Genomic DNA, 26,072 nt, shown 5'->3' with positions numbered 1-26,072 from the left:
CCCTCCCTCCCTCCCTCCCTTCCTTCTTTCCCCCCGCTCTCTCTCTCCCCCTTCTTCCCTCCCTCCCTCCCTCCCTCCTTCCTTCCTTCCTTCCTTCCCTTATTTTTTATTTATTTTTGAGACATGGTCTCATAAGACAACCCAGACTTAGCCTCCAACTCGTTATGTAGCTAAGTATAGCTTTGAACTCCTAATCTTCCTGCCTCCACTTCCAGAATGCTGGAACTATGGGTGTATACCACATACCTAATCCCAGGTCATCTATCTTATGTGTCCTCCCTCCCCTTCCCTGATCCACAGCTCTGCAAATCCTACTGTGAAACTTTTATGTTTTAAAGTTTTCATCCAGTTGTAAACTGAATCTTTTTAAGACAGTAAGAAGCCACCAGGATGTCAGTTGGTTCTAGAGTCTCTTCCCACCCGCCTGCCGTTCCTGGGCTTGTCTCACAGGCACCAGCTCACTGGAGTCAGGCATCCCTTGGGTATGTGCTGGACAGGATAGTATAGGTAGACTATATCCAGTGGGGGACAAGCCAGTGGGGGATACTTAGGAGCTCAGCATCAAAGGGAGGAGATAGAACATCATACAGATTGAAGAACCAGAACAGGGTCTGCTTGGCTCAGATCTGCATGGACTTCCATAGAAAAGGCCTGGATTTCCCAGGACACTGTTAGGAAAAGTCACTTCCCTCAGTAACCGGCTGTCCCCACATGTGCCATGTGCCCTATGACAAGCACCTTGGGCACAAACTAGACAAGACTAAGATGAAGGTACATGCTTTGTTCTCTACCTCTGTGTGTATGGGGGCTGGGGAGCAACTGGTTCATGCTATGGAAGCTACACTCCAGGCCCCATCCATACAGTCAAACACAAATGTCTCTGCTCTGCAGAAAAGCTTCCAGAGTTAACCAGGAGCCATACCTACTTTTAAAAACATTTTTGTTTGGTGTTTGGGTACAGGGATCAATCACTATGTATCCCAAGCTGGTTAACTCTCCATCCTCCTGCATCAGCCTTCCAAGGGCTGGAATCGTGTGTGCACCACCGCACATAGCCCTGACCTTTACAACTCAGTGAAAACACTGAGTCATTGAGAAGCCATGCTACAGACTGGACTTTTGCTCATTTTTGAATACCTTTCTGGCTTAGGTGTTATGTGTTTTTCACATAGCATTTTAGGGGATGATGGGAGGTTGTGGAGGGAGGTTGATTTGGGATTTTTATGTATATGGATACTTTTTCTGCACGTATACCTGTGCACTCTGTGAGTGTCTGGTGCCACTGAAGGCCGGAGGAGGGCATGGGATCCCCTAGAACTGTGAGCCACCATACAAGTCCTGATAACTGATCCTGGATCCTCTGGAAGAGCAGCCAGTGTCCGTAACCACTGAGCTATCTCTCCAGCCCCCTTTTACTGTTTTCTAAACTTTTTATTTTTTATTTTTATGTATATGGGTGTTTGTCTATGCGCCATGTGCTTGCAGTGCTTGTGAAGGACAGAAGAGGGCGCTGCATGCCCTGGGACTGGACTTAATACAGTTGAGACCTTCCAGGTGGTTGCTGGGGAAAGAACCTGGGTCCTCTGGCAGAGCAGCCAACTGCCCTTAACCACTGAAGACATCTCTCCATCTTCTGAGGACATTTTAAACAAATACTCAGGCTGAAACAATGGTTCAACAGATAAAGGTCTCGCTGCCAAGCCTGACAATCTGAGATCTAAGCCCTCCAACTTGTACACAGCATGCATGGGGGCAGGAGATTAATGAGTAGAAGAAACCGTTCGTTTATCATAAGCATTTCTCTTTCTTTTTCTTTTTTCCTTGGTTTTTTTGAGACAGGGTTTCTCTGTGTAGCCCTGGCTGTCCTGGAACTCGCTCTGTAGATCAGGCTAGCCTCGAACTCAGAAATCCGCCTGCCTCTGCCTCCCGAGTGCTGGGATTAAAGGCATGTGCCACCACGCCCAGCATCATAAGCATTTCTAAGCAAAGGATCCACCGATGTGTATATTCCTCATCTTTAAACTCCATGCTAGTCCAGCGTGGTATTGAACACCCATAATCCCAGCACTTGGGAAGTGAATACAGGATGATTGGGAATTCAGAGCCAGCCTCCCACCCTTCAGGTCTCTGCTCACATGTCCCTACCTCAGCGAGACTCTATGGACCAATCTACTGTAAAGAGCCTTTCAGTGCACATCCTTAATCCCAGCTCTCGGCTGGCAGAGAGGTGGCTTCCCATGAGTTCCAGGCTGGCCTGGGTTTACATGGGGAGAAGACCCAGGCACTGAATAAATAGTCTTTCTGACTTTAACTCTCATATCCTCCCTGTTCCAGTGTTCTGTAGTCCTTGGCACCACCTCGCATGTAACAAGTTGGTGTATTTCAAAGTGTGTCTAACTTGCCCAGCCCCACTAGACTGAGCCTGCAAAAGACAGACTTTTCTCGTTTCAGTTGCCACACACCCAGTACAAGGGAGAGAGATTCTGAGGAAACATTTGCCCAAGTAACAGATCCAAGTCACAGCCATGCAAAGGCAGGAAGTCATGTCCACCCCTGACTCCTGCTGATTGTACCCTCCTATCTATGTGGTTTGTGCTTCAGTTGCAGATGAAGTTGCACAGCTCCTCCCCCAGAGCCAGTGCTGTCTCGTCATTGCTTTGTCCTTCCCAGGAGCAGGCCATAGAGGTGCTGACCCGATCCAGCCTAGAAGTAGAGTTGGCTGCCAAAGAGCGGGAGATCGCCCAGCTGGTGGAAGATGTGCAGCGACTCCAGGCCAGCCTCACCAAGCTGCGTGAGAATTCTGCCAGCCAGATCTCACAGCTGGAGCAGCAGCTGAACGCCAAGAATAGCACACTCAAAGTAAGGGCATGGCGGGGGACGAGAGCATGCGTAAGGTGGGGTTAGCGAGCGTGGATGCGCTTTCATGAACATACTGGCCCATGACCATGAGCTTGACAAGCTCCAGCCCATGTCAGTTCTGAGCAAAGTCCTAGACCCCTGGAACAGAGCGACTGAGTCAGATACCCACTGCCGCTCCTGGCATTTTCCTTGTAATGCACCACTCCCCCACAGCAGAGAGGTCCCTGGTACTTGACAGATGCCTGACTGCTCCTGTATGCCCACTGCACTACTCTACCACCTGAGACCTCCCAAGACTGCACAGCACCCAGCATTGCTGGGCACTCCTTGTGGAGGGCTCAGCGGTCAGCCTCACAGTCAAGGCCCTCTCTGTAGGTTTATGTGCTTTAACAGAGCTGCTGGGCATCCCAACTTTCTCCTGTACAAGTACCCAGCTCACAAAACTCTGGCCTTAAAACTACACAGAAGCCTGGAGATCCACGGAAAACACATTTGAGCCCCCATGAGCTGACAGTCACTTCTTTGTCAGTATGTACTGAAGGCCAGTGGCCTGGAACTTGATGTTGCCTCAACCCATAGAGCCATATGCCGTCCCTCCTGTCCCAAATGGAATTCTAGGCAGTCGAACAGACACTGGCTTCTAAGTCTTTTTTTATAAGACCATCTCCCTAATGCAGAGCCCAGAACCTTTTACATATTCTAAATAATAGTAATTACACTTCAAAGTACCAGTCGAATCTGGTGCAATTTAAAGATGGTTCTGGAATCCTAGATTGCTAGGTGTTAGGCCAGGAGGGACTCCTGGGAGGTATGTTTGGCAGACAAGAAGGCAAGACCAGCACCATTCAGGGCTCTGGCCAGGCTGGAGGGCTTCCTGCTCTTCCCCCAGGATTTTCACCCAAGGCTGGCCTGCCCCTCCAGGTGTCTCCTTGTTCATGCATGAGTGAGTGAGGTCAGTAAATGAAGCAAATCTAGCTCACTGAAAAATGGAAGAGGCTAGGTTGAGATGGCTCAGGGGTGAAGAGCACTTGTTATATAAACAAGAAACCTAAGTTCAAATCCCCAACACCCATGTAAAACCCCTGGCCTGGTTATAGGCACCTGTCTATGACCTCATTGCCACGGGGAGTAGAGACAGGAGGATTGCTGAGACTCTCCGGCTTTCCTTCAGTGAGAGACTTTCTCAGGCGAAACGGCAGAGAATGAGGACCAGGACAACCAATGTCCTCCTCTCTCCATCTGTACATGCACGCGCACATGCACGCGCGCGCGCACACACACACACACACACACACACACACACACACACGAACATGAGCCTGTACTCCAAACTACTGGGGAAGCTGAGGTGGCAGGAGTGTCATTAAACCTAGAAGTTCCAAGCCACTCTTGACTGTTACAGTGAGACCTAGTCTCAAAGTGGAGGAGGGAAAGATAGAAGGACAGTTTTTTTCTTCTATGAAGTGATTCTAGTATAGCATGATAGTGCATGCTACCACCCCAGCCTTTGGAAGACAAGAACAAGAGAGGAGAGCCTGTGAGTTCAATGCCAACCTGGGCTACCTAGCAAATTTCCCATTGTGTTTTGAGACAAAGACTTTTCTGGAACCTTGGGCACAAGGAGAAGGCATAGCTGGCTGGCCAGCAAATCTGCCTGTTTCTACTCCCTGCACTAGGATTAAAAAGTATGCCACATGACTAGCTTTTCTATGTGGTTTCTGGGCTAGGACTTGGGTTCTCGTGCTTACCTGCAAGCACTTCACCGACAGAGCCATCTCCCCCACCCTTTTCTTTGAGTGATTTTTTTTTCCTGATACGTGACCAACCCTAACCTAGAACCTAGTTCTGCTGTGGGTCTGTGGCTGGTGCCAGCAGCACCACGGCTCTGCCAGGCTGGTTTCTCCTTGGCCCCTTTGGCAGGGATATCTGCCACTTGCTCAGAGAGTGCCTGTGCCCAGGTGTCCCCGAGGAGGAGGAGGCCCTGTAAATGGCTCATAGTCCACCATTTCCTCCTCTCGGCCTGCCTGGCTGGCGTGAGAACTCAGGTTTGACGTCTCTGCCCTGGATGACATCATTGTTCAATTGTTTCTCTGGGTCTCCTCTGTCCCAATAAGGGCTTGACTCAAGCGCATCCTGCCCATTGCTCCCTTGCAGGGCTGCAGGCTGTCAGCCCTCCAGTTCTCATACAGAGCAATTTCTTCTAAATCAGTTAGGGCTCTAATGTTTGCCTTTACACACACACACAAAATGAAACAGAGTTGCACAAATTAATGTTCTTATCGTGTCTTGGGGGAATTCTGTAATACTGCACAGTTAATGAAACAATCCAGCGATGCTTCTTTCCAAAATCACCCTTCCCTTCCCTTCCCTTCCCTTCCCTTCCTCTGATCTAATAATCAAAACATATCCTCTAGTAACGAGACTTCTGATTTTAATTATCTTAACCCCTTGTTGCCAAAAGTAAAGATGGCTCCGGTACATATCAAAGCCATACACAGAAGGCCTCAGAGGCCACCAAGTGGGCAGACCTCCCTGCTATATATACCCTATACTTCCCCACAGGGGTAAGGTTGATTGAATGAGGTATCTTCCCAGGATTTGATTTTGAGCAGAGCCGTGTGAGTGTGTATTTAAGACAGATTTCGCTCTCTAGCCTTGGCTGGCCTAGCATGCTCAGTGCTCTAACTAGGCAGGCCTTGAACTCACAGAGAGGTAACTTCTTCTGCCTCCCATTAGGTCTCTGCCTCTCTGCGCAGCCATGGCTGCTGCTGCTTTTTTTTTTAATGTGCATGATTTATAGTCTCTGATGTAAACTAAATGTAGACACAATCACTAGGGAGATATTTTATGAATAAGATGAATAGGCTTGTCACCTTCTCAGCCTGTCACCTGATGCTTATAGTGAGGAATTCTGACCTTCCAGTCACAGCTCCTATAACACCACAGTGACTGCTTGTTTTATACTCCTGTGCCTTTCTTCTTCTCCTCTTCCTCCTTTTTTAGACATGGTCTCATGTACCACCCTGGCCTGGAATTCACTGTGTAGCCAAGGCTGGCCTTCAGTTCCTGCCCCGGTCTCCCAAGGCATGCATCAGCACCACCCATGTACTATGAGATGTTTCTTTCTGGTTTTTCTTTCTTCCCACGTCTCCCTGCCCCCCTCAGCTGTTTTGTTGTTGCTGTTAGTTTGCTTTTATTTATATTTTCCTGCTTAAATCATATTTTTTCAGCTTTGAGGGGCGGGTGATTACAGAATATGTGCTGAGGGACTGGAATCAGGGTGCAGCTTGGAAGCAGCTCTGGTAACAGTCACTTTGAGAGAGCAAGTCATACAAACTTGATGGTTTCATGGTCTAAACAGGGTCCATGTATCCAAGGCTGGTCTCAAACTCATTCTGTACCCAATTATGACCTTGAACATCTGCCCCTACCTCTGGAATGCAAAAATTACAGGTGTACTGCACTATGCTCTCTTATGTGATGCGGCGGTGCTAGGGATGGAACCCAGAGCTTCATGCATGCTACGCAAGCACTCTACTGACTGAGCTACATCCCCAGCCCATACGCAGAATCTTGAATCCTAATATGATTGCTGGTTTTCATTTTGTTTTGTTTTGTTTTGCTTTTTTGTTTTGTTTTGTTTTGTTTTTAACCAGCATATGTTACTGGTGCTCTCTGTAATTGGATATTCCAGGCAACTCATTAATTGCTTCTTGTGCTCCAGCATGTTGAAACTGCCCTATCCTTCCTCCACCATGAGGTCTCTTATTTACTAGTTTCTCTTGGCCAGTGTTCTACTCTGTTATGCAGACGTCACCGTTAGCTCATCACCATCCATGTCTTCTCACCTTTAAACAGGTGTGGAAACCAGCTTGTGAGTGAGAACTGTTTCTTCCTGCCCAGTGTGACAAGTGCTCAGCAGAACTGTCCCATTTGTGGCAGATAACCGAGTTCATAATTAATGAACTGCCATGAGAGGCAGCTATTTTTGATAACTGTTCCATGGCTTTGTCAGAGCACTCTTCATGGAGAAGCAATGCAATTAGCCAGTCACCTGCACTGTCCTCACTGTGGCATAGAAAATGTCACTAGTACCTTCAATTAAAATGAGTGTTTATGGGAAAGGCTAGCAAGTCCCAGTCTGGGATGCAGCCCAGTTGGTTGAGTGTTTGCATGGCATGCACAAACCCCTGGGCTCTATCCCCAGCACTGGGGTGCTGATGCACACACACCTACAACCTTAACACTCCACAGGTAGAGGCAAGAGGATCAGAGATTCAAGGTCTTCCTTGGGCATCAAGCCAGTTCAAGGCCAGCCTGGGCTACAAGAGACCCTGTTTCAAAACAAAGAGATCTCAGCTAAGATTAATTTGGCCCTCAATTTATAACGATACTATCATGGGCCAGCGAGGTAGCTCAGCAGCTAGAGGAGACCTGCCGGGCAGCGTGTGCTTGATCCAGTTTCATTGAGAACCAGAGCCATTCCTATCTGAGACTGCACTGAACTCTAGGGTAGGACCAGGCCAATGGCCTCTAAAGGTGGAGACAAGCTTTGCTGAGCGCCCCCTCGCCAAGCTCCTAGCACTTGGTCTCCCTGGGATGAAATATATCATTGCAGTTTACAAACGAGCTGGTAGGGTCTTCACGGTGAAACTGCCCCGTTAGAACGTGAAATTTCAGTGGTATCTGTGTAGTTCTTGCTGAGCGCTGCCATACCTAACACACACTGCTGGGATGGCCCAGTGGGTACACAAAGGTCCACTCCACAAACATCGTACTCTGACCACACAGCACCATAGTATGTGCGCCTACACCCACATACAATAATAGTAATAGTAAACATTTTCAGTGATGGATTTCCAGGCTTCTGAGATGGCTCAGCAGGTGAGGATTCTTGTCACACAAATCTAGCAACCTAAGTTCAATTCCCAGGACCCATGGAAGAATGGAAGAAAGGAATAGACTCCATAAACATTGTCCTTTCATCTCCACATAGGTACCATGGCACATGGGCCCACACACAGACCCAATAACAGAAAGAAAAATAAACAGACTCTAATCATGACGACCTTTTGGGAGGGCGGGGGAACAACATCTCATATAGCGCATACTAGCCTCAAACTAGTTATGTGACTGAGAAGGCACTTGAACTTGCACCCCTGTCTCTGCATCCTGGGATTACACGTGTATACAGCCATGACTGGTTTGTGTGCTGCAGGATTTGGAGCCCAGGGCTTCAGGAATGCTAAGCAATCACTCTTCCAACTGAGTTATTTTTCCAGCCCTCTTTTTTATCAGCCCCATCACAGGGTGATGGCAAGTGTATACTCGTGGCAGTAACAAGAATCTCAGACTTGGGAGGCTTAGTGGTGTCTTCCTTCATGTGACAGCTTTAGCCCCCTTTTGGCTTCTGTCATTTGATGCAGCAGAAATATCCTAACTGCCCCAAACATGTCTGGCTTCTAAGAAACAGGCTGGGGCTCATGCTGGTTGGCCTTCTTAGGCTGACGTCCTCCCTCTGCCTTCCTCCCTGCCCTCTGCCGTTCTCTGGAGGTGACCTGACGTGTGTTCACGTCTGGCCTCCTCAAGACACTGCAGATAATACTTAGCAAGGGTGGTCGGGGCTTCCTGCTGTTTGACTGTAGGGAAAGGAACGAAATAATCACTTCTTTCCCAAACACCTTCTGAGAGTCTTTTATAGGAAAATGAGTGCCTACCACCCTCCATTTGATTATCCCTGAGAAAACCACTATAATTTATAAAGTTAGCAAGAGATATTTAAAAGGGAACGAGGTGGAGCAATTTTATGCAGTTGAAATACACAAGAAATGTGTCAGCAGAGGCAATGGAAGAAAATGAGCTGAGTGGATGAGACAAAGCAATGGTCTACTTGGAACTCTGGGTAGGTTCAGATACAGAGGAGTTTCGAGGCTGAGGGACCAAGCAATTAAGCCTCTCTCCCCAAGTTCTAGAATGTTCTCCATTGGTCTCAACTAGAACCTAAAGAGACATCCATCGATAGTAAGATGCTAGCTGCTGAGACTCTTAAAGTTGTTCAGCCCAACCTTGGAAACATGCTGACTCACCAGATTCTTGCCTTGCAGACTCACCTTTTACCTGGAGCGGCCCCTTCTCCCCAAGGCCTCAAAGACAAAAACAGGCTTGGAAGGAAATACCTGAGACTTACCGCCCAAGCCCCAGGAAAACCGTCCGTGTAAAGATAGAGTCACAGATGTATCCTGCAAGCTTACAGAATATTCTAGAACACTTAGGCATATATCACCCTAGAAATATACTGCAGTGCCACAGAGGACAGTGGGACCAGTCATTAGCAGCCAGAGTCATTCCCGCAAGAATGAAGCAGCTTTCAGTGAGCCACACAGTGGAACTGGCCCTACTCCCTGACCCTAGTGTCTAAGTCTCCCAGTGACCACGCTTGCTTCCTGGTATTTGTTTACCCTCCTCTGAATAGCCGTGGGCAGCTTCCACCAGAACTGTAGTTTTACCTGTACTCTCCCGGCAGTCAAACACATTTGCTCAAAAGCCACGTGATGCCTTTGAATTGTTAGGACCCAGGCTGTGCTTCCATTTACTGGCATTTTATACACAGTGGGATTTTTCTACCTTTGTGAAGCTTTTCCCTTCTACTCTCACTGAGTTTTACACTAAAACCTCTGGTTGTGTTTCCATGAGCGTGCACACACACGCACACACACCCCACATACACTCTCATCAGGTCATAGAAACAGAAAGGAAAGGTTGGCTTCCACAGTGTTGGCTCCCTAAATACAGGGTGGCTTATAGGGCTTGTCACCAGTGAAATCTGACAACCTCCTTCAGGGTGTGGCTACTAATAAAAACCCTCTGTTTTCAGCAACTGGAAGAAAAACTCAAAGGCCAGGCTGACTATGAAGAAGTGAAGAAAGAGCTGAAGTGAGTATAGAGAAGCATGGGGCCTTCTAAGACTGTCTACTGATGGGTGCAAAGTGGTACCCAAACCCAGAGCACCAGCACTTTAACTGTTCTCACTCAAGTCACTTACAGTCTCTTCTTTTTTGCTTGGCTGGCTGCTTGGCTCATTGGCTGCTTGGTTGGTTGGCTGGGTGGCTGATTGGCTTTGTGATTGGGTCTCATGTAACCTAGACTGGCCTGAAACTCCATTTATAACCAAGGATGATCTTGAACTTCTGATCTTCTTGCCTCCACCTCCCAAGTGCTGGGATTTAAGCTCTGTACCACCACATCTGGTTTATGCTGTACTGGGGTTGCCCTTCAGCCAAAGCCTTAATGAATACCAAGAGCGCAGTCTACCCACTGAGTCTCATTACAGCCTTCTTTGGACTTTATGAGACTGTGTGTTTAAAGTATTCCAGCATGCATGGAGTCAGAGCAATTGCTGCTCTTAGGGCAATTGTACAGTCTGAGCTTGTTTCTCAAGTATAAATCCCCCAAGCGGAAACAGAGTAAAGGAAGGAAACCTTTTCCCATTGAAAGCTCAGGCTGCACAGAACAGGGCCCTGTACTCAGGACCAAAGGCCTTCTTCCAGATGTCATTCCATGCCGGAAGCCAGCCTTCCTCAGTACAAAAGCCTGCATCCGAAAACCCTTCAACCTCTTGGCTCCGCCTTCTGGGACTGTGCTCTCAAACCCGGTTCTGTCCTCTATCCCTTAGTTCATGGAAGTCCCAGCTCACTGACCCTATCCTGCACCTCCCCACCATGTGCAGTGCACAGGGCTCCCCCTTTATCCCTACCCAGCTATCTCCAGCCCCTTGACTTTACCCTCTAGTCTTGTAAGAGAAGTCAGTTCTCTGTGAGTGGCCCCTGTAGTTGCCTGTCTTTACACTATGATTTGTAGTCAACCCCATCCAAATGCCACTTAGGGCCCTTCTTAGCCTCTCCCATTCCCCCACCCCAGCTGTGCCATGTAGATGACTTATTCCTTTCATTTTACCTGGAATCCCTCCATATTCGTTCCCTTTATGGGTGCTATGAGAAAAATCCCTAACTAAAGCAACTTTAGGAAGGAAGAGAGGGAGGTTTATCTGGACTCATCGCTTGCAGGTACAGTGCATCACATTAGGAAAGGACAGTGGCAGATGCGTGACGTGCAGACACATGGCGTCCACAGCTCGGAGGCAGAGAGCAATGGATGCTGGTGCTCGGTTCACTGTCTCCTTATTCAGTTCAGGTCCCAGCCACCCATATTAATGAGGGCTCTTCCCACCTGAGTTTAGCCAGTCTAGAAACTCCCTCATACAGGGACAGAATTATGCTCCTAGGTGATTCTAACCCTATTTGGTCTTAGCCCCCCTCTTGTGTACCCATCCATAGGAACCCCTCCACCCAGCCTGTATCCCTTCCTCCCTGATGCACTTTCACTTTACAGACACCCTCACTTTCTTCTGAGTCAAGCCAGCCCCCCAGTGTTTGTTTTTTTTTTTTTTCTATAAACCCCATCCTCCTCTTGCCTGCTTGTGACCTCCTTCAGTCTTCTGCTGAGGCTCCTACACTGCTCCCCTCTGCCTCCATCCCTAGGACACTCTCCGGCTCTCCCTCCCCTCCCCTCCCCTCGCCCTCTTTTCCCATCATTTCTCACCCTCCATCGCCCTTTAACCCCTTCTCCATCAGCTGCTCCTTAAAAAAAACCCTACCCCTAAGCACCCCACTACACACACATGCTGCCATTACTGCCCTCCTAAGCTACAGACACACACACATACACACACTGCCATTCCTGCCCTCCTAAGCTCTGCACTGCCTACCCCAATTTCTTAGCTGTGACATGCATTGTCACCTGGCTTGTCCATCCACGGCTTCCTCATTCACCCTTCTTTTCCCTCAAAAACCAAAGAAGGGCCAGTGAGAGAGCTCAGTCTGACAACCTGAGTTCCATCACCGGAACTCACTATAGAAGGAGAAAACTATGTGTGCCCACCCTCCACATGTACATTAATAAGTAAATTAATAAATAGGTGAGAGAATGAATGAATGAATGAATGAATGAGTAATTAGAGATAAGCTAGCTGCATGGTAGGGTGGTGCTCTCATAAACCAGAGGCAAAGGATTTTGAGTCCAAGGTCAGCCTGGGCTACATAAGCAAGATGTCAACAAAAAAGGATGGAAGAAACTGAACCTTTTAGTTTTGAGCCAATGTGGAGCAAGTGCATGTTGACACATGTCTATAATACCAGAACTCAGGAGGTGGGGACAGGAGACCAGAAGTTCAGGATCATTGAGCCACCTGGTGAATTCAAGGCCAGCTGATGGTTCAAGATTTTGTCCCAAAAAGCAAGACAAAACAAACCACTATTGGGCAATTTTTGACTCTTCTCCCATCCCTCCCACCCACCTAGCCCATGGCCAGACCCCATCTTTGAGAATCTGGACTCCAGCCTGTGTGCCTTCAGTTGAGTGCATTACAGCTGCATGCTGACCCTCACCTCTTTCCCCACTGCCTATCTGGCCCCACTCCTGAGTCATCATGTTCTGCATCTACAGGCTCCAAATGCCCATGTTTCCACTGCTTCTCCACTTGGGTGACATGGGATTCAACTCACTATTTAGACCAAACTGGCCTACAACTTACAGAGATCCACTTGTCTCTGCCTCCCAAGTTCTGGGATTAAAGGAATGCACTACCACACCCAACTGTTTGTTTTTTTTTTTTTTTTTTTAAATACCTTTTTTAAAAGTATTTTAAAAATACTGCCTTCACACATTTGTACATGTATCTTGATGACACTCCTGTGGTCTTTGAAGGGAAAACGTCCAGTTGTACCACCCTGCCCACCCTGAGCCTTATTGATCCTACATTGGCTTTCATTTTTTAAAAATTATTTATTGTGAGCATAGCTGCACATGTATGAAAGTCTGGACAGCTTTTAGTTTTCTATTATGTGGGTCCTGGAGCTTGAACTATGTTATAAGGCTTGGCAGCAGGCACCTTTACCCCCTGAGTCTTCTTACCATCCAATCTGCATCTGCATGACACCTGCTCAGAGCCCCGCAGACTCATTTCCCCTTTTAATAAGGGGACTCAGGGGGGGGTGGCACTTATGCAATGCCACTGTGTAAACCTGAGGGCCTGCAGGCCATCCCTGGCAGCCACATAAAATGCTAGGCAGCACAGCACGTGCCTGTCTATGCTCTGAGTGCCAGGGAGCAGCGTCGGGAACATCCCTGACCAGCCAGTCTAAAGGGGACACGCAACATCGACCTCTGACCTCTATACTGCCTGTGTTCACCGTGAGCCTGATATGTTTATAGCTCCTGGCTTGTTCAGACAGTCCAAAGCCCTGTGATCTGGACACAGCCTATGTCGCTTGCTAGGGAGACAGCGAAACAATACTCTTGGCCCCCAGCACATCTGAGGCTGCACAGGTCTGCCTCCTGATTCTGACCTGCTCCTGTCTCTTTACTCATTCCTAAGCAAGCGCCAGTTCCCAGAGAACACATGAGAGTAGTGGCCATGGGTGATAAATTCCTCTCCTTCTGCCTTCCCTTCATAGAACTCTCTATTTCCTATAAGCTTTACAAATCCATTCGGCTTGCAACAATGTGATATCTGTATTACACTGTAAAATGAGTTTGAGCAGACCTGGTGTGACTTCATATGGAATGATTTACATGCTAGGCGAAAAAAACTTTTGCTAACCAACTGCTAGTTGAAGACTGGTTCTTCTTAGAGGCATTATCAAATTCAGTTCCTGCCAGGGAAGTTGTTAAAGTTGTCAGTTCCCCACTGCCTGCAGAACAGGATTCAGCGTTAATGACTATTGACAGGCCACTAGTAAATGGAGAGGTTGAAAGTAACCGCATATCTTGCCTTTTCCAGCACCCTGAAGTCCATGGAGTTTGCACCGTCAGAGGGAGCAGGAACACAGGTATACCAGCTCATTTTGCCCTCAAAGTGGTGGCAGCAGATGTTGGTCCCTGCTGGCCTCTGGGGCCTGCATCTGCATCTCCACATTGATAAGTGAGGGCCTCGCTTACAGCCTCCAGGTCCTTCCTCAAGAGCATGTCACTAACTGAGCCTGGCAGTATTCACCCGTAAGGAGTCTGAGGCCAGCTTCAATATTCCATGAGAATATTAAAAAAAATACTAATAAAAAGAAAATCGAGAAGGGGGAGGGATGAATTAATTGATCCTTGCTGGGCCCTGAACTCTGTGCATAAGGTGCTGGTCTAGTATCATGAAGTCCTGGTTGCATCTCCAGCACTGATAGAATATATGGGGCAAGGTTGCATGGGGCTATAGTCCCAGGGCTTTGTAGAGATGGGTGGACAAAAGTTCAAGGTCAACCTTGACTACTTAGTTCATGTGAAGCTAGCCTTGAGTCTATGAAACCATCTTTAAAAGCAATAACAAGACTTGACCAAGTGAAAGCAAATCATGTCAGTAAAGACAGAGACTAGCGTTTGCCAAGCTACTCAGTCAGCTCGGGATGCTGACTACAAACACAGGTAAGATACATCTCCAGTCATGCATGGTGGACATTCCTGTAACACTGGCACTCAGGGATAGAGGCTAGAAGACCTAGAATTCAGGGCCACCCTAGGTTACAGTCCAAGGCTGGCTTAGACTACACACAATTTGTTTATATAAATCATGAAGCCAGAAGTGATGGTGCATCTGTAGGCCCAATACTGCCTTGCTGAGGCAGGAAGATCACTTGAGCCCAGTACTCTGAGGCTAACCTGGGCAACAACGAAAACCAAAGAAAAGCTTTCTAAAATGTTTAAAAGCTACATCATGAGTGTAGTCTTGTTCCTTGTTCCCACTATGTAGAAGGCAACCGGCATCATCATGGTGGACAAAATCAAACAAAGACAGGTTCCTTGTTGTTTTCTGGCAGGGTGAGCAGCTTATCCTATTGCCAAGAGATATTCAGGTATCAATAGAAAGTAATTGTCAACTAGAATGGTGGCTCAGCAGTTAAAGCACCTGTCGTGTCCAAGGTTAGGAGTTCAGATCCCCAGAACCCATCATGTAAGTGCTAGGTGGGTGTGATGGCCCACCTGTAATTCTAGCCTTGAAAGGAAGAGACAGGACAAACTGTCTCTTGCCGAGCAAGCTGCTAGTGAGACTAGCTGTATCAGCCAGCTCCAAGTTTGATTGAGAGACCCTGCCTTAGTGAATAAGTAAGAGGATAATGGCGAAGATCAACCCTAGGGTCTCAACATGCATGTGAACACACATGCATGTGTATATACACATATAAACACCACACAAATCTACACATACATGAAAAATAGGGAAAGACTATCTGTAAGTCTAAAATCATCTCAGCTAAGTCCTTTTTGTAAAGAACTTGAGGCTTTTCCCTTGAGGAAGTCGAGTCAGTGACGCATGTTGCAGAGTCATGAAAGCTAAGCTGGGGAGTGGGTGGGTTCAAGGTGGCCGCATGGTGATCCCTGCTGTGCCCTGTGCAGGACTCTACCAAGCCCCTCGAGGTTTTACTCCTGGAGAAGAACCGCTCGCTTCAGTCCGAGAATGCGACGCTGCGCATCTCCAACAGTGACCTGAGCGGTAGGTGAATGGGTGCCACACACATTGTGCTTGGTTCCCTTTCAGGGGTTGAGGACCAGGAGGGTGAACCTTGCGTCTGGGTTTGTGTGTGCATGATGGAAGCGCCGCTGGGTGACCAAAACTTGTTGAACTAACCCTGAATGTTTGGTGTCCCCCTGCTCCGCCCCACCCTGTCCTGCAGCAAAATGTGTGTGCGCGCGCCACAGCAAATCAGCAGAGGTTGGCTAGGTACTTTATTGGAAAGTCCCAAAAGGGACAACCTGAGGATGTTGGCTTTCTGATCTTTTCCTGGTTGTGCTGTGAACAGGCCAGGGATAAAAACAGGCATGGCCGTCCTCTGGGGACTCTTCAGGGTACGCTTTGAGAGGTCGCCGGCCCTCCAGTGGTGCTTTTCTTTCTCCATAAGGTTTTCTTTGGGGACACTGTCCCTCTCCCATCCTTAGCCTCTCATTTGCTCACCCTAAAATGGTGGAGTCACTGACTGCTTTTGGATTTAGCAGCTGATCAAAGTGTGTAACTGTTATCTGGACTCCAGTTCTTAAACTGTGTGCGCCTTCGATCAAGGGGATTTAATGGTTATGTCTACCTTGGAGCATGTAGTGTGAGCGACCCTGTGGGTCCCCAAGTGTCAGTGTTTGCTGGTCAGGCAGGGTCCTTGGAGGTAACTGCAATGCTAGAAGCCCCGAGATCTGTCAGCTCTTTCCCATGTGTGTTACCGGAACCTTTGTCAAGGGGATTCTCCCGGCTGCAACGTACAAGAAAGGTGCAAACACGAATGCATGTGGCTTGTTTTGGGGGGCCTTGTTTGGCTGATTCATAAATTCAATCGAAAAACAAACCAACACACCACTTTGGCCCTTGTTTTAAAAAAAAAAAAAATTGAAAAGAAAAATCTGCACTTTTTTTGTGGGGCACACTTTGCATTCTGGTCTTGGTTTTTTTTCCCTTTTGAATCCCCCATAATGCATTCTGTTTGCCCTTCCTTGTAGGGTCAGCCAGGAGAAAAGGGAGAGACCAGCCTGAGAGTCGGCGCCCGGGACCCTTGCCGGCCTCCCCTCCTCCTCAGTTGCCCCGCAACACGGGGGAACAGGTTTCCAATACTAACGGTACACACCACTTCTCACCAGCGGGGTTAAGTCAAGACTTTTTCAGCTCAAACCTGGCCAGCCCCAGCCTACCCCTGGCTTCTACAGGAAAGTTTGCACTAAACTCTCTTCTCCAGCGACAGCTAATGCAGTCCTTCTACTCCAAGGCCATGCAGGAAGCCGGAAGCACAAGCACGATTTTTTCAACAGGTCCTTACAGCACAAACTCCATATCTTCCCCAAGCCCAGTACAACAAAGCCCAGACGTAAATGGCATGGCCCCATCTCCCAGCCAATCAGAAAGTGCTGGGAGCGTCTCAGAGGGTGAGGAAATTGATACAGCAGAAATCGCCCGGCAGGTCAAAGAACAACTAATCAAGCACAACATTGGCCAGCGCATTTTTGGACATTACGTCTTGGGACTGTCTCAAGGGTCTGTGAGTGAGATTCTGGCCCGGCCAAAGCCCTGGAATAAGCTGACTGTCCGTGGCAAGGAGCCATTCCACAAGATGAAGCAGTTCCTGTCTGATGAACAGAACATCCTGGCACTCCGTAGCATCCAAGGCAGACAGAGAGGTGAGACATGTCCATGTGTGCCTGGCGCAGTGCTGTGTGCATGTGTGTGTTTGTGTGTGTTTGTGCGTGTGATGAAACATTTGTACATCACATCAGGTAAAGTGGTCTTCAGTACTACCCCATCCAGAGTTCAAGGGTCAGCCAGCAGGAGCTAGAAACCATTAGCTTTGGGAACTCTGACCTTGGAAAGTGTGGTCAGCACCTTGTGCTCAGTAAACTCAATATCTCAGAGCTCTGTCTTTAATTAGAGGGAGTTAGGTCATGCATGTCGTCTGACAGGTTTAGCATCCTTGGGTCCACTTGGCATCAGGTGCTGGCTTCCTTCCAAGAGCAGCTCCTCGGGTGCCATCCAACTCTGTCCCAACAGCACAAACAGCTGTAATGCTCACGAGGCACTGGCTCTGTGGAGGGAGCCTGTCAAAGCTGTCCTCTGCCTCCTTCCCCTTCGAAGAGAACAGATCTTGCATCATTTATGTCCAATTAGTGATTTTTTTTTTTTATTTTTATAGCACCACAAACAAAACATGCCTGCCTTCAATAAATCACATGAGTTTCATTTAATCCCCCTTCCCACCACACCCTGAATAGATAATAGAAAGTCAGACACTCCCACAGTATAAATAATTTCTTCCTCCTTAAGAACCAGGGGTTCCTGGGCTGAGGGAACAGTGACACAACTGAAGTGCCCTAAAATTCAGACTGAAACTCAGATGGGAGATGAGGATCAGGCAGTAGTGTCCACCGAGAGTGCAGCACAGTCTTCAGTGATGACTTTGGATGGTCAATGTGAGCTCTATCCTTGACTGGCAGGCAAACACCTCTCCCTCCTGTTGCCCTTCCTAGCAGTGAGTTCAGTTGGCTTTCCTCCTACAGTAGACCCAGTGCCTGTAAGAAGGTTCTAGGAGCCCCCATGTTGCACAGGAAGCCTTGAGCCCTTTCTTTAGAAGCAGGCGGCTCAGCTCTCATGTCACACAGCCCATGTTGTCGACGCCACCATCCCCCTGATTGTTTTGTTCTTACCGCACTTGTTTTTCAACAGAGAATCCAGGCCAGAGCCTGAACAGACTCTTTCAGGAAGTACCGAAACGAAGAAATGGGTCTGAAGGTATGTCTCAGGCAGGTGTCTCTCCTTGCAGTCAGTGACCTAGGAAGCAGCATGTCCTTAGCTGTGTATTTGGGTTAAAACTGTGCATTGTAATTCTGGCCTGGAACCTGGTGTGAAAAACAGCTAGTAAGTATAAAACAAAGCATGGGTTCAAAGGCGCCCAGCCTCTCCCCTGTTGAGCTGCCAAAGCTAGACAAGCTGTAGCCAAGGTTAGTTCCCAAAGTATCAGTCCTAGGTCGGATTCCAAGGACACCATGCCTGTTTTCTCAGAAGCAGCTGACAGAACAGTTGTGCTCTGAGAACAATCAGGTAACCATGTCAAACAAGATATTGCTGCTTCCTCATATTTTTAACTCTGAAATATCTCAGAGATCTCATAATGTGGACAGATTCCAAACAAGGCTGGTTCTTCCACAGGTATTGGTGAGCCAACTTTACCATGCTCTTTAAAGTGGCTCCTTCCCAAGGTATCCTCATTATTAAATGTCTACTGAGAAAGGCAGAGAACAATTACAATGTCTGGATGGCTTCCACAAAAATCTGGGCCCAACCCATGAGTCCTAGTACCTTAAGGGCATCTGAATTCATATCTACTATGCAGAATACTGCCATGTGACCACAAGAATACATTTGTGTCCTTAGGGTACTCAGGAACGCAACAGGTTTTTTTCCTTATTGGTAAATTTCAAAAAAAAAAAAAAAAAAAACCACATTATGTAGTCATAAATCTAGAAAGGTTGGCATTCCCCCTCCCCTCCTTTCTTTTCACCTGGCACATCCCAGTGAGTGATCCAGGATTGGTCTCACTGAGGGCTAGAAATGTAGCTGAGTCTCAGTGGTAGATCACTTATCTAAAGGTCCTAGTGAAGGACCAGGGACACTGTTCAGTGGGTAAAGCACCTGCCTATGATCCCCCGTGAGAGGCTAGGGTATGGCTCAGTGGTACAATACTTGCCTAGAGTCCCAGAAAGGAACTGTGGCATGGCTTAGTGATAGAGTAATTGCCTGCCACGCCTAAGGTCCTACATTCAATCCTCTCTCTCTCTCTCTCTCTCTCTCTCTCTCTCTCTCTCTCACACACACACACACACACACACACACACACACACACTACACAGGAGTCAGGCTCAACCTTTCACCATTCGCCACCTTTCCATGTTTATTTTTGGGAAAAATAAATGTATAGTGCCTGAATGTGGTCCCAAAACAAAGCTTTGGAATGACTCATGAAAAGGCATTGCCTTTGAGTTTACCTTCTTTTGCTATACTCTTCTAAATGACTGATTGCCCCTCTGTACTAACCCCACAGGCATATTCTAGCTCAGATGGTAAGAAAGCCTATTCTGCCAACACAGTGACCATGACTTTGATACAGGTTCAGCAAGAGACCTTCCAGGCATGTCCCACACCCATACCACATCCATACCATGAGATCACATTTGCAGCAATTAGGGATGAGTGGGAAACCATGCCCACTTTCAGTCAGTTGCCAGCCTCACCCAGGGGACCTGTGTCAGAATGTGTTGGTGCGGCGCTGGTTTTCCACTTGAGATCTGGCTCTGATGTCATCGCTGTGACTTCTCCCTACAGGTAACATCACTACCCGGATCCGAGCATCTGAGACTGGTTCTGATGAAGCCATCAAGTCCATCCTGGAACAAGCCAAGAGGGAACTACAAGTGCAGAAAACCGGTAGGGCTTCTACTTCCTAAAGAACTGCCTTCAGACCTAATTATAAAAATGATCGTAGCCGGGCGTGGTGGCGCACACCTTTAATCCCAGCACTTGGGAGGCAGAGGCAGGCGGATTTCTGAGTTCGAGGCCAGCCTGGTCTACAGAGTGAGTTCCAGGACAGCCAGGGCTACACAGAGAAACCTTGTCTCGAAAAAACAAAAAAAAACAAACAAACAAACAAAAAAAATGATCGTGAGTGTTCTAGTCAGTAGGAATTACATTCTTCTCTCCCCTCCTCTCCTCTCTTCTCCTCCCCTGCCCTGCCCTCCCTTCCCCTCCTCTCCCCTCTTCTCCTTCCCCCTCCCCTCCTCTCTTCTCTCTAAAGTGATCCTGAGTATGATTCCACACATTAGGGGGATACAGAGGGAACGGCTGTCTAGACTTGTGCTTCCTCTTTCATGGGGGCAAGGCAGTTGCTTTAGTTTTTGTACTTGAGATAGGGTCTTGCTATGTAGCTTGAACTCATGATCCTCCTGCTTCTGCCTCCTGAGCATTAGAAGAGACTGTCTTTGATCCCTCAGATACTTCTGGTAATCATTAACAGAAATTAGGCTTCCCAATTTTGGCAAAACCAAGAGAAGGATGGATGGGTATATGGCTCATGAGAGTTAGTATTTAGCTTAAAATTCTCCAGGAAAGAAGGCCAGAGTAGATCTAGGGAGGTGGCTCAGTGGGTAAAATGGTTTGAAGACCTGAGTTTGAATCACCAGAACCTACATTAACAACCAATATAGCAGAAAGATCTGTAACCCTGACCCTTAGGGATACGGATGGGAACCAGGGGACCTCCAGAATCTCACAGGCCAGACAGCCTAGTTAATTCAACAACAAAGAGACTATCCCAAACAACTTAGAAAGACAAAGACCAACACCCAAGGTTGTCATCTAGCCTCCACAGGAGCTCTGTAGCACATGTATGTTTATATGCATGTGTGTATGTGTGCATGCATGTGCACGCACACAAACACACAAAAAGAGCTACAGAAAGATGGCTCAGCAAGCTAAGGAAGGTCCTTGCCACCTCAACTGACAGCCTAAGTTTGATCCCTGGCACCCATGTGGTAGAAGAGAACTGACTCCAGCAATCTATCTGCTAACTTCTACCATCCAGCACCGTACACGTGAGCTCACATACATACACATAAAATAAACAGCCATAATTTTCTTTAATAACAAAGAAAGCCAGGGTAGGAGCTAGGCTTGTCCTCACTGATCACCCTCCATGATCAGAAAGCCAGCTGCTGTGTGACAGAGGCCACTGAGCAGCAGTGTCAGTCCTTTGTGCTCCCTGCTCTAACAAGGTGGCATGAAGCGCATAGCTGCCAGGACCACCTACCATAACTTCACCCTGTTTGTTCCCCACAGCTGAGCCAGTCCAGACATCTTCCACGTCCAGCAGTGGAAACTCTGACGATGCCATCCGCTCCATCCTACAGCAGGCCCGCCGGGAAATGGAGGCCCAGCAGGCTGCCCTTGACCCTGCCTTAAAGCCAGCACCACTGTCCCAGCCCGACCTCACCATCCTCACCCCCAAGCACCTGTCTGCCTCTCCCATGTCTACTGTGTCCACTTACCCACCTCTTGCCATCTCCCTGAAGAAAACCCCTACAGCACCTGAGGCCAGTACCGCAGCCTTGCCCAGTGCCCCAGCTCTCAAAAAAGAGGCTCAGGATGTACCCACACTGGACCCACCAGGATCAGCTGATGCTGCCCAGGGAGTGCTGAGGCCGGTGAAGAGTGAGCTAGTCCGTGGCAGCACCTGGAAGGATCCCTGGTGGAGCCCTATACAGCCTGAAAGAAGAAATCTCACTTCTTCCGAAGAGCCCAAGGCCGATGAGACAACTGCAAGCGGGAAAGAAAGGCCAAGCAGCAGCCAGCCTCGGGCTGAGCGCAGCCAGCTTCAGGGACCCTCAGCATCCGCAGAGTACTGGAAAGAGTGGCCCAGCGCTGAGTCCCCATACTCCCAGAGCTCAGAGCTGAGCCTCACTGGAGCCAGCCGCAGTGAGACACCCCAGAATAGCCCTCTGCCCTCTTCCCCAATTGTGCCCATGGCGAAGCCAGCCAAGCCTTCAGTGCCCCCGCTGACTCCTGAGCAGTACGAGGTCTACATGTATCAGGAAGTGGACACTATCGAGCTCACTCGGCAGGTCAAAGAGAAGTTGGCCAAGAACGGCATTTGCCAGAGGATCTTTGGGGAGAAGGTAAGAGACTTCACTGTCGGGGACAGGCATGGCTTCCCATCTATTCTTGGGAATGGGAACAAAGTGTCCACCCTGTACAGTACAACCATCGTAGGGATATTAAATGTCACCAACTCCCAGAATTCTTGAGGCCACTGGCAAGTGTCCTAGCTCCCTAGCTCTGTCTGCTGAGTCCCATTGTGCACAGCCCAGCATGGGGGCTTGTCCACCACTTTGTGCTATCCTGTGTGTCTCAGCTCCCTGTGTGGCAGCTGGTAAAATGGACATTTAACACATGAGGACACGCAGATCCAGGAGTGTTGGCTGCATGCAGCAAGCTGGTAGGGCACATGCAACAGAGAGCACCTCTGCAGGCCATCTTGGCCTCAAAGGTCTGACTGGATCAGACTGTACAGGGGACAGCCAGCCTTCTGAGAACCAAAGCGCACATGGGAGTGAAGCACTGCACGGAGCAGAACTGCTCCATGGTGATTCTGTTTGAGTTTTCTGTTTGTGTTTGTTTATTTCACTTCATTGTTTTAGGAGGGGCTTGTTTTTTGTTTATGTTCTTATTTTTTAAGGTAGGGTCTCCCTATGTAGTCCTGCTGACCTTAAACTTCCTGTATAGCCCAGGCTGGCTTCACACTAGCAGGAATCCTACCTGTGCCTCCCATAGGTATAGTCACGGGCGTGTGCTGCTGTTCAGCTCCTAGTTTTTCCTTTCTCAACACTGTGAGGCCCCTACAGACCCGTTCACAGCTTTACATCATCTTTCCCTGGCTCATGAAAGTGTAATCATTTATGGATGAGCTTCTAGACCTATCTGGTGGCAGATTCAGGATAACAGGATTTACCATGCCTGTAAAATCTAAAATAAACATAATAACCTATATCATTAGAGATTAAGCCATGAATTGCTGAATATAAAGAGGAGCGCTCCCTTCCCGAGGTGACGCAGGAAGTGGATCAGCAGTAGCCATCACCTATCCCTCCCCAGCCAGTCCCTCTCTGTCTCATCTGAGTTAGCCTTGAACTCAATGGTCTGTTTATGACCTCTTTGCCCCAATTTTTCAAGAAGTGATGGGGTGCATAGACATGAGGATGTGAGTTGAAAGTCCCTGGAGAATTTCAAGTTTAGCATTGTAAAAATAAAATTTGTGAACATTTAAATAGACATTTTGTGCTCCCACCTTAAATTTAGCAGACTTAATAACGTTGAATTTGTTTGGCCCATGAGTGCTGCTTATTCTGGAACTGGAAAGCTTTGCAGAGTGATGGGATGAGGCCCCTAAATATCTCTGGGCTACATCTGCGCCCTGGGGGGTGTTTGTGCCCATACATATGTATGGCCATATGTGAGAGGCAGCAGCCTGAGTGTATGGATGCAAGTGGTCGGTCGTCTGCAGCTCAGTGTTCCTCCCGCACTGACTCCCTGTCCTCACCAGCTTTCTTCTCCTCAACCTGTGAGCAGGCTACAGTCAGAGAGAGCGCGACCCTTTGTAAATGCCCCTTTAGCCCTGTGCCCACACAGGAGCCTGCTTTCTGTGCCCCTCCAGTATCCCAATTCCTGTGCACTCTGATTCCAGTATCCCAGCCTCTCCTGATAACCCCAGGCAAAGGCAAGATGCTCTGCAGTGTTTGTTCCTCAGTTTTCAAGATGACAACTTGGCTTCTGCAGGGCCAAGACCCTGGAGAAAGCCAGCACCTCCATCCCCTTCCAATAAGAGCTAAGACTATACTTTCTCTCTTTCATTTTTGATTATGCTGGGAATGAAACCCAGATCCTTGCATAGGTTAGGCATATCCCCAGCCCCTCACTGGGGGATTCTAGGCAGGGCCTCTACCACTGAGCCACATCCCAACCCCTCACTGGGGGACTTTAGGCAGATGCTAAGCCACATTCCCAGTAGAAGATGTGATTATAATAATTTCTTTTGTCCAGAGCCATGTCCCAGGACTTTATTCTATCAGAAATCTGGAAAAGCTTATCTCTGCAAATTGTCTAGGCTATGGTTTTGTGCTCAGAAGAAAATGTGCCTCATCTCCTCCATTACACACAGGGCCACATGTACATCTCTGGGGCACCATGCAGCATCATGCTGATTTCTGGAAGCTGACAGCTGCTTTTCTTCCTTTGCTTCTCCAGGTACTGGGCCTGTCCCAGGGCAGTGTCAGCGACATGCTCTCAAGGCCAAAACCATGGAGCAAACTGACCCAGAAAGGCCGAGAACCCTTCATCCGGATGCAGCTCTGGCTGAATGGAGAGCTGGGCCAAGGTGTTCTGCCGGTGCAAGGGCAACAGCAAGGGCCAGGTGAGGCTAGCTGGCTGTCCTCTGCAGAGGCCTGGCAGGGACAGCTCCATCCATGAGCTTGCTTTTGGATTCGGGGGGAGAGTGGTGTTATTGTTGGTGGTGGTGGTGGTTTTTATTGGGGTAAAGGGAGTGGTGAGATAGAGTCTTTTTATATTTCTGAGACTAACCTCAAACTCACTGTGTAGCCCAGACTAGCCTCAGACTCACTGTGTAGCCAAAGCTGACCTTGAGCCCACAATCTCCTGCCTCAGCCTCCCAAGTGATGGAAAGACAGGCATGTACCCCCATACCTGGCTCCTAAGGTTTCGGGAGTAAAGAGGATGAGTCTGGCTAATTTTATAAGCAGCAGAAAATTAGTCACCGATTAAGAAAACGCTGTTTATATATAAATATAGATAAAGGTCAAGCACTTGCACTAGAGAAGTGAGAGAGAAATCTCACCAGAGTTACTTCAGAAGAAAGTGTCATAAGCAGAGGCTTCTGCTGCCTCGAATCCAGGGCTCTAACATGTTATGGATTTGTGCAACCCTCATTCCAACTCAGCATCCTAGCCCTCAGCTTGAGCACAAGAAGCCCCCCTCCCTCTGGACTCCTGCTTACTCCTGTATTTTCTGTGAAGTTGGGAAGCTCCAAGCCCTGTTTCCTGAGTAACAGTGTCTTTTTCTTCCACAGTCCTCCACTCAGTGGCGTCTCTGCAGGACCCCCTCCAGCAGGGCTGTGTGAGCTCAGGTAACTAGCCACTTGTGTTTATTGCTAGCTCCACTGCTCTGGAAATCTGGGTCTGGGAGTAAGTGTACTGTTCCTAACCACAGCAAACAGTGGCCTTTCCCACTTTGCCATGCTGTGCTCTGAGGCTGTTGTGTAAGCAGAATCGGGCAAGAAATGGCTTTTGAGAATTGGCTTCTCCTACTAGGTAGATTGTCCTTGAGATCCACCGACCGTATATGTAGCAATAGTCCTTTATTTTCCTGCCTGGATAGTATTCCTATGGTGTGGTATTGCATTGAGGCTGTCCCTAGGTTGTGGCCATTACACATAGAGTTGGCATGACAGTAAGAAGAGAATGGTGTCTGGACTTGATTTCTGATGGCAATCCAAAGGTTGTCAGGAGCGATGCTGATAAAATTCGTCCCTTTACTGGATCCCTTCATTGTTTTATAAGTATGAAGCTTAGTGTTTGAGGCTGGGGTCTACTGGAGGCAGATTTCAGGACCAGGGATCCCGTTCTAGCAGCAGAGACAGGCACCAACATCACTGTCCCAGAAGTCATGATAAGGGACATCACTTTCATCTGGTGGAAGACCTGGGCAACCTTTGAATAAGGGGACTGGAGAGATTGGAGCACCAGAATAGTGTGGCCAAGGCAGCGCCGTCCCCAGAGAAAGCTAGGGTGAGAGTCAGTGGGTACTAAAGGGAGGGTTCAGGAGGAGTGGAGGTGTGGACCGAGGAGCTCCGGCCACTCCCTACTGATCTCAAAGACTGGGAGTGTCTCAGAGGTACCTGACAGCCCTTCTCTAGTCCTGAGGTCCCCGGCCACACTGCCTACATGCATGCCCGCCCTGACCACAGCCACTGCTCCAGGCTCTCAGCACTGCCTTCCTGCACTGAGCTCACAGTCATCCCTGCTTTCTCTCCCAGCTCCCAGGAGCAGCCAGCAACGTGAGCTGTTCCTTTTTCTTTTCTCTACTT

At 48.4% G+C, this 26,072-nt stretch overlaps 1 protein-coding gene across 9 annotated transcripts in view; it reads left to right on the top strand.

Annotated features, from left to right (window-relative positions):
- Window positions 1-26,072, top strand: part of Cux1 (cut like homeobox 1) — a 321,311-nt gene that overhangs the window by 240,666 nt on the left and 54,573 nt on the right. For 2 of the 9 annotated variants that reach the window (XM_021222675.2, XM_021222674.2), the window contains exons 11-20: window positions 2,671-2,859; window positions 9,734-9,792; window positions 13,697-13,745; window positions 15,295-15,391; window positions 16,381-17,052; window positions 18,092-18,157; window positions 19,748-19,849; window positions 21,257-22,092; window positions 24,218-24,383; window positions 25,056-25,112. In XM_021222675.2, coding sequence (XP_021078334.1) covers window positions 2,671-2,859; window positions 9,734-9,792; window positions 13,697-13,745; window positions 15,295-15,391; window positions 16,381-17,052; window positions 18,092-18,157; window positions 19,748-19,849; window positions 21,257-22,092; window positions 24,218-24,383; window positions 25,056-25,112 — 2,293 coding nt within the window. The remainder of the gene's footprint in view (window positions 1-2,670; window positions 2,860-9,733; window positions 9,793-13,696; window positions 13,746-15,294; window positions 15,392-16,380; window positions 17,053-18,091; window positions 18,158-19,747; window positions 19,850-21,256; window positions 22,093-24,217; window positions 24,384-25,055; window positions 25,113-26,072) is intronic. The other 7 variants (XM_021222682.1, XM_021222679.2, XM_021222681.1 and 4 more) reach the window with 5 other exon arrangements.

The sequence above is a fragment of the Mus pahari genome, chromosome 23 (assembly GCF_900095145.1).
Source record: "Mus pahari chromosome 23, PAHARI_EIJ_v1.1, whole genome shotgun sequence".
Taxonomy (NCBI): domain Eukaryota; kingdom Metazoa; phylum Chordata; class Mammalia; order Rodentia; family Muridae; genus Mus; species Mus pahari.
Note: the sequence above shows the minus strand (reverse complement) of the source record. Positions and strands in the feature narration are given on the sequence as shown.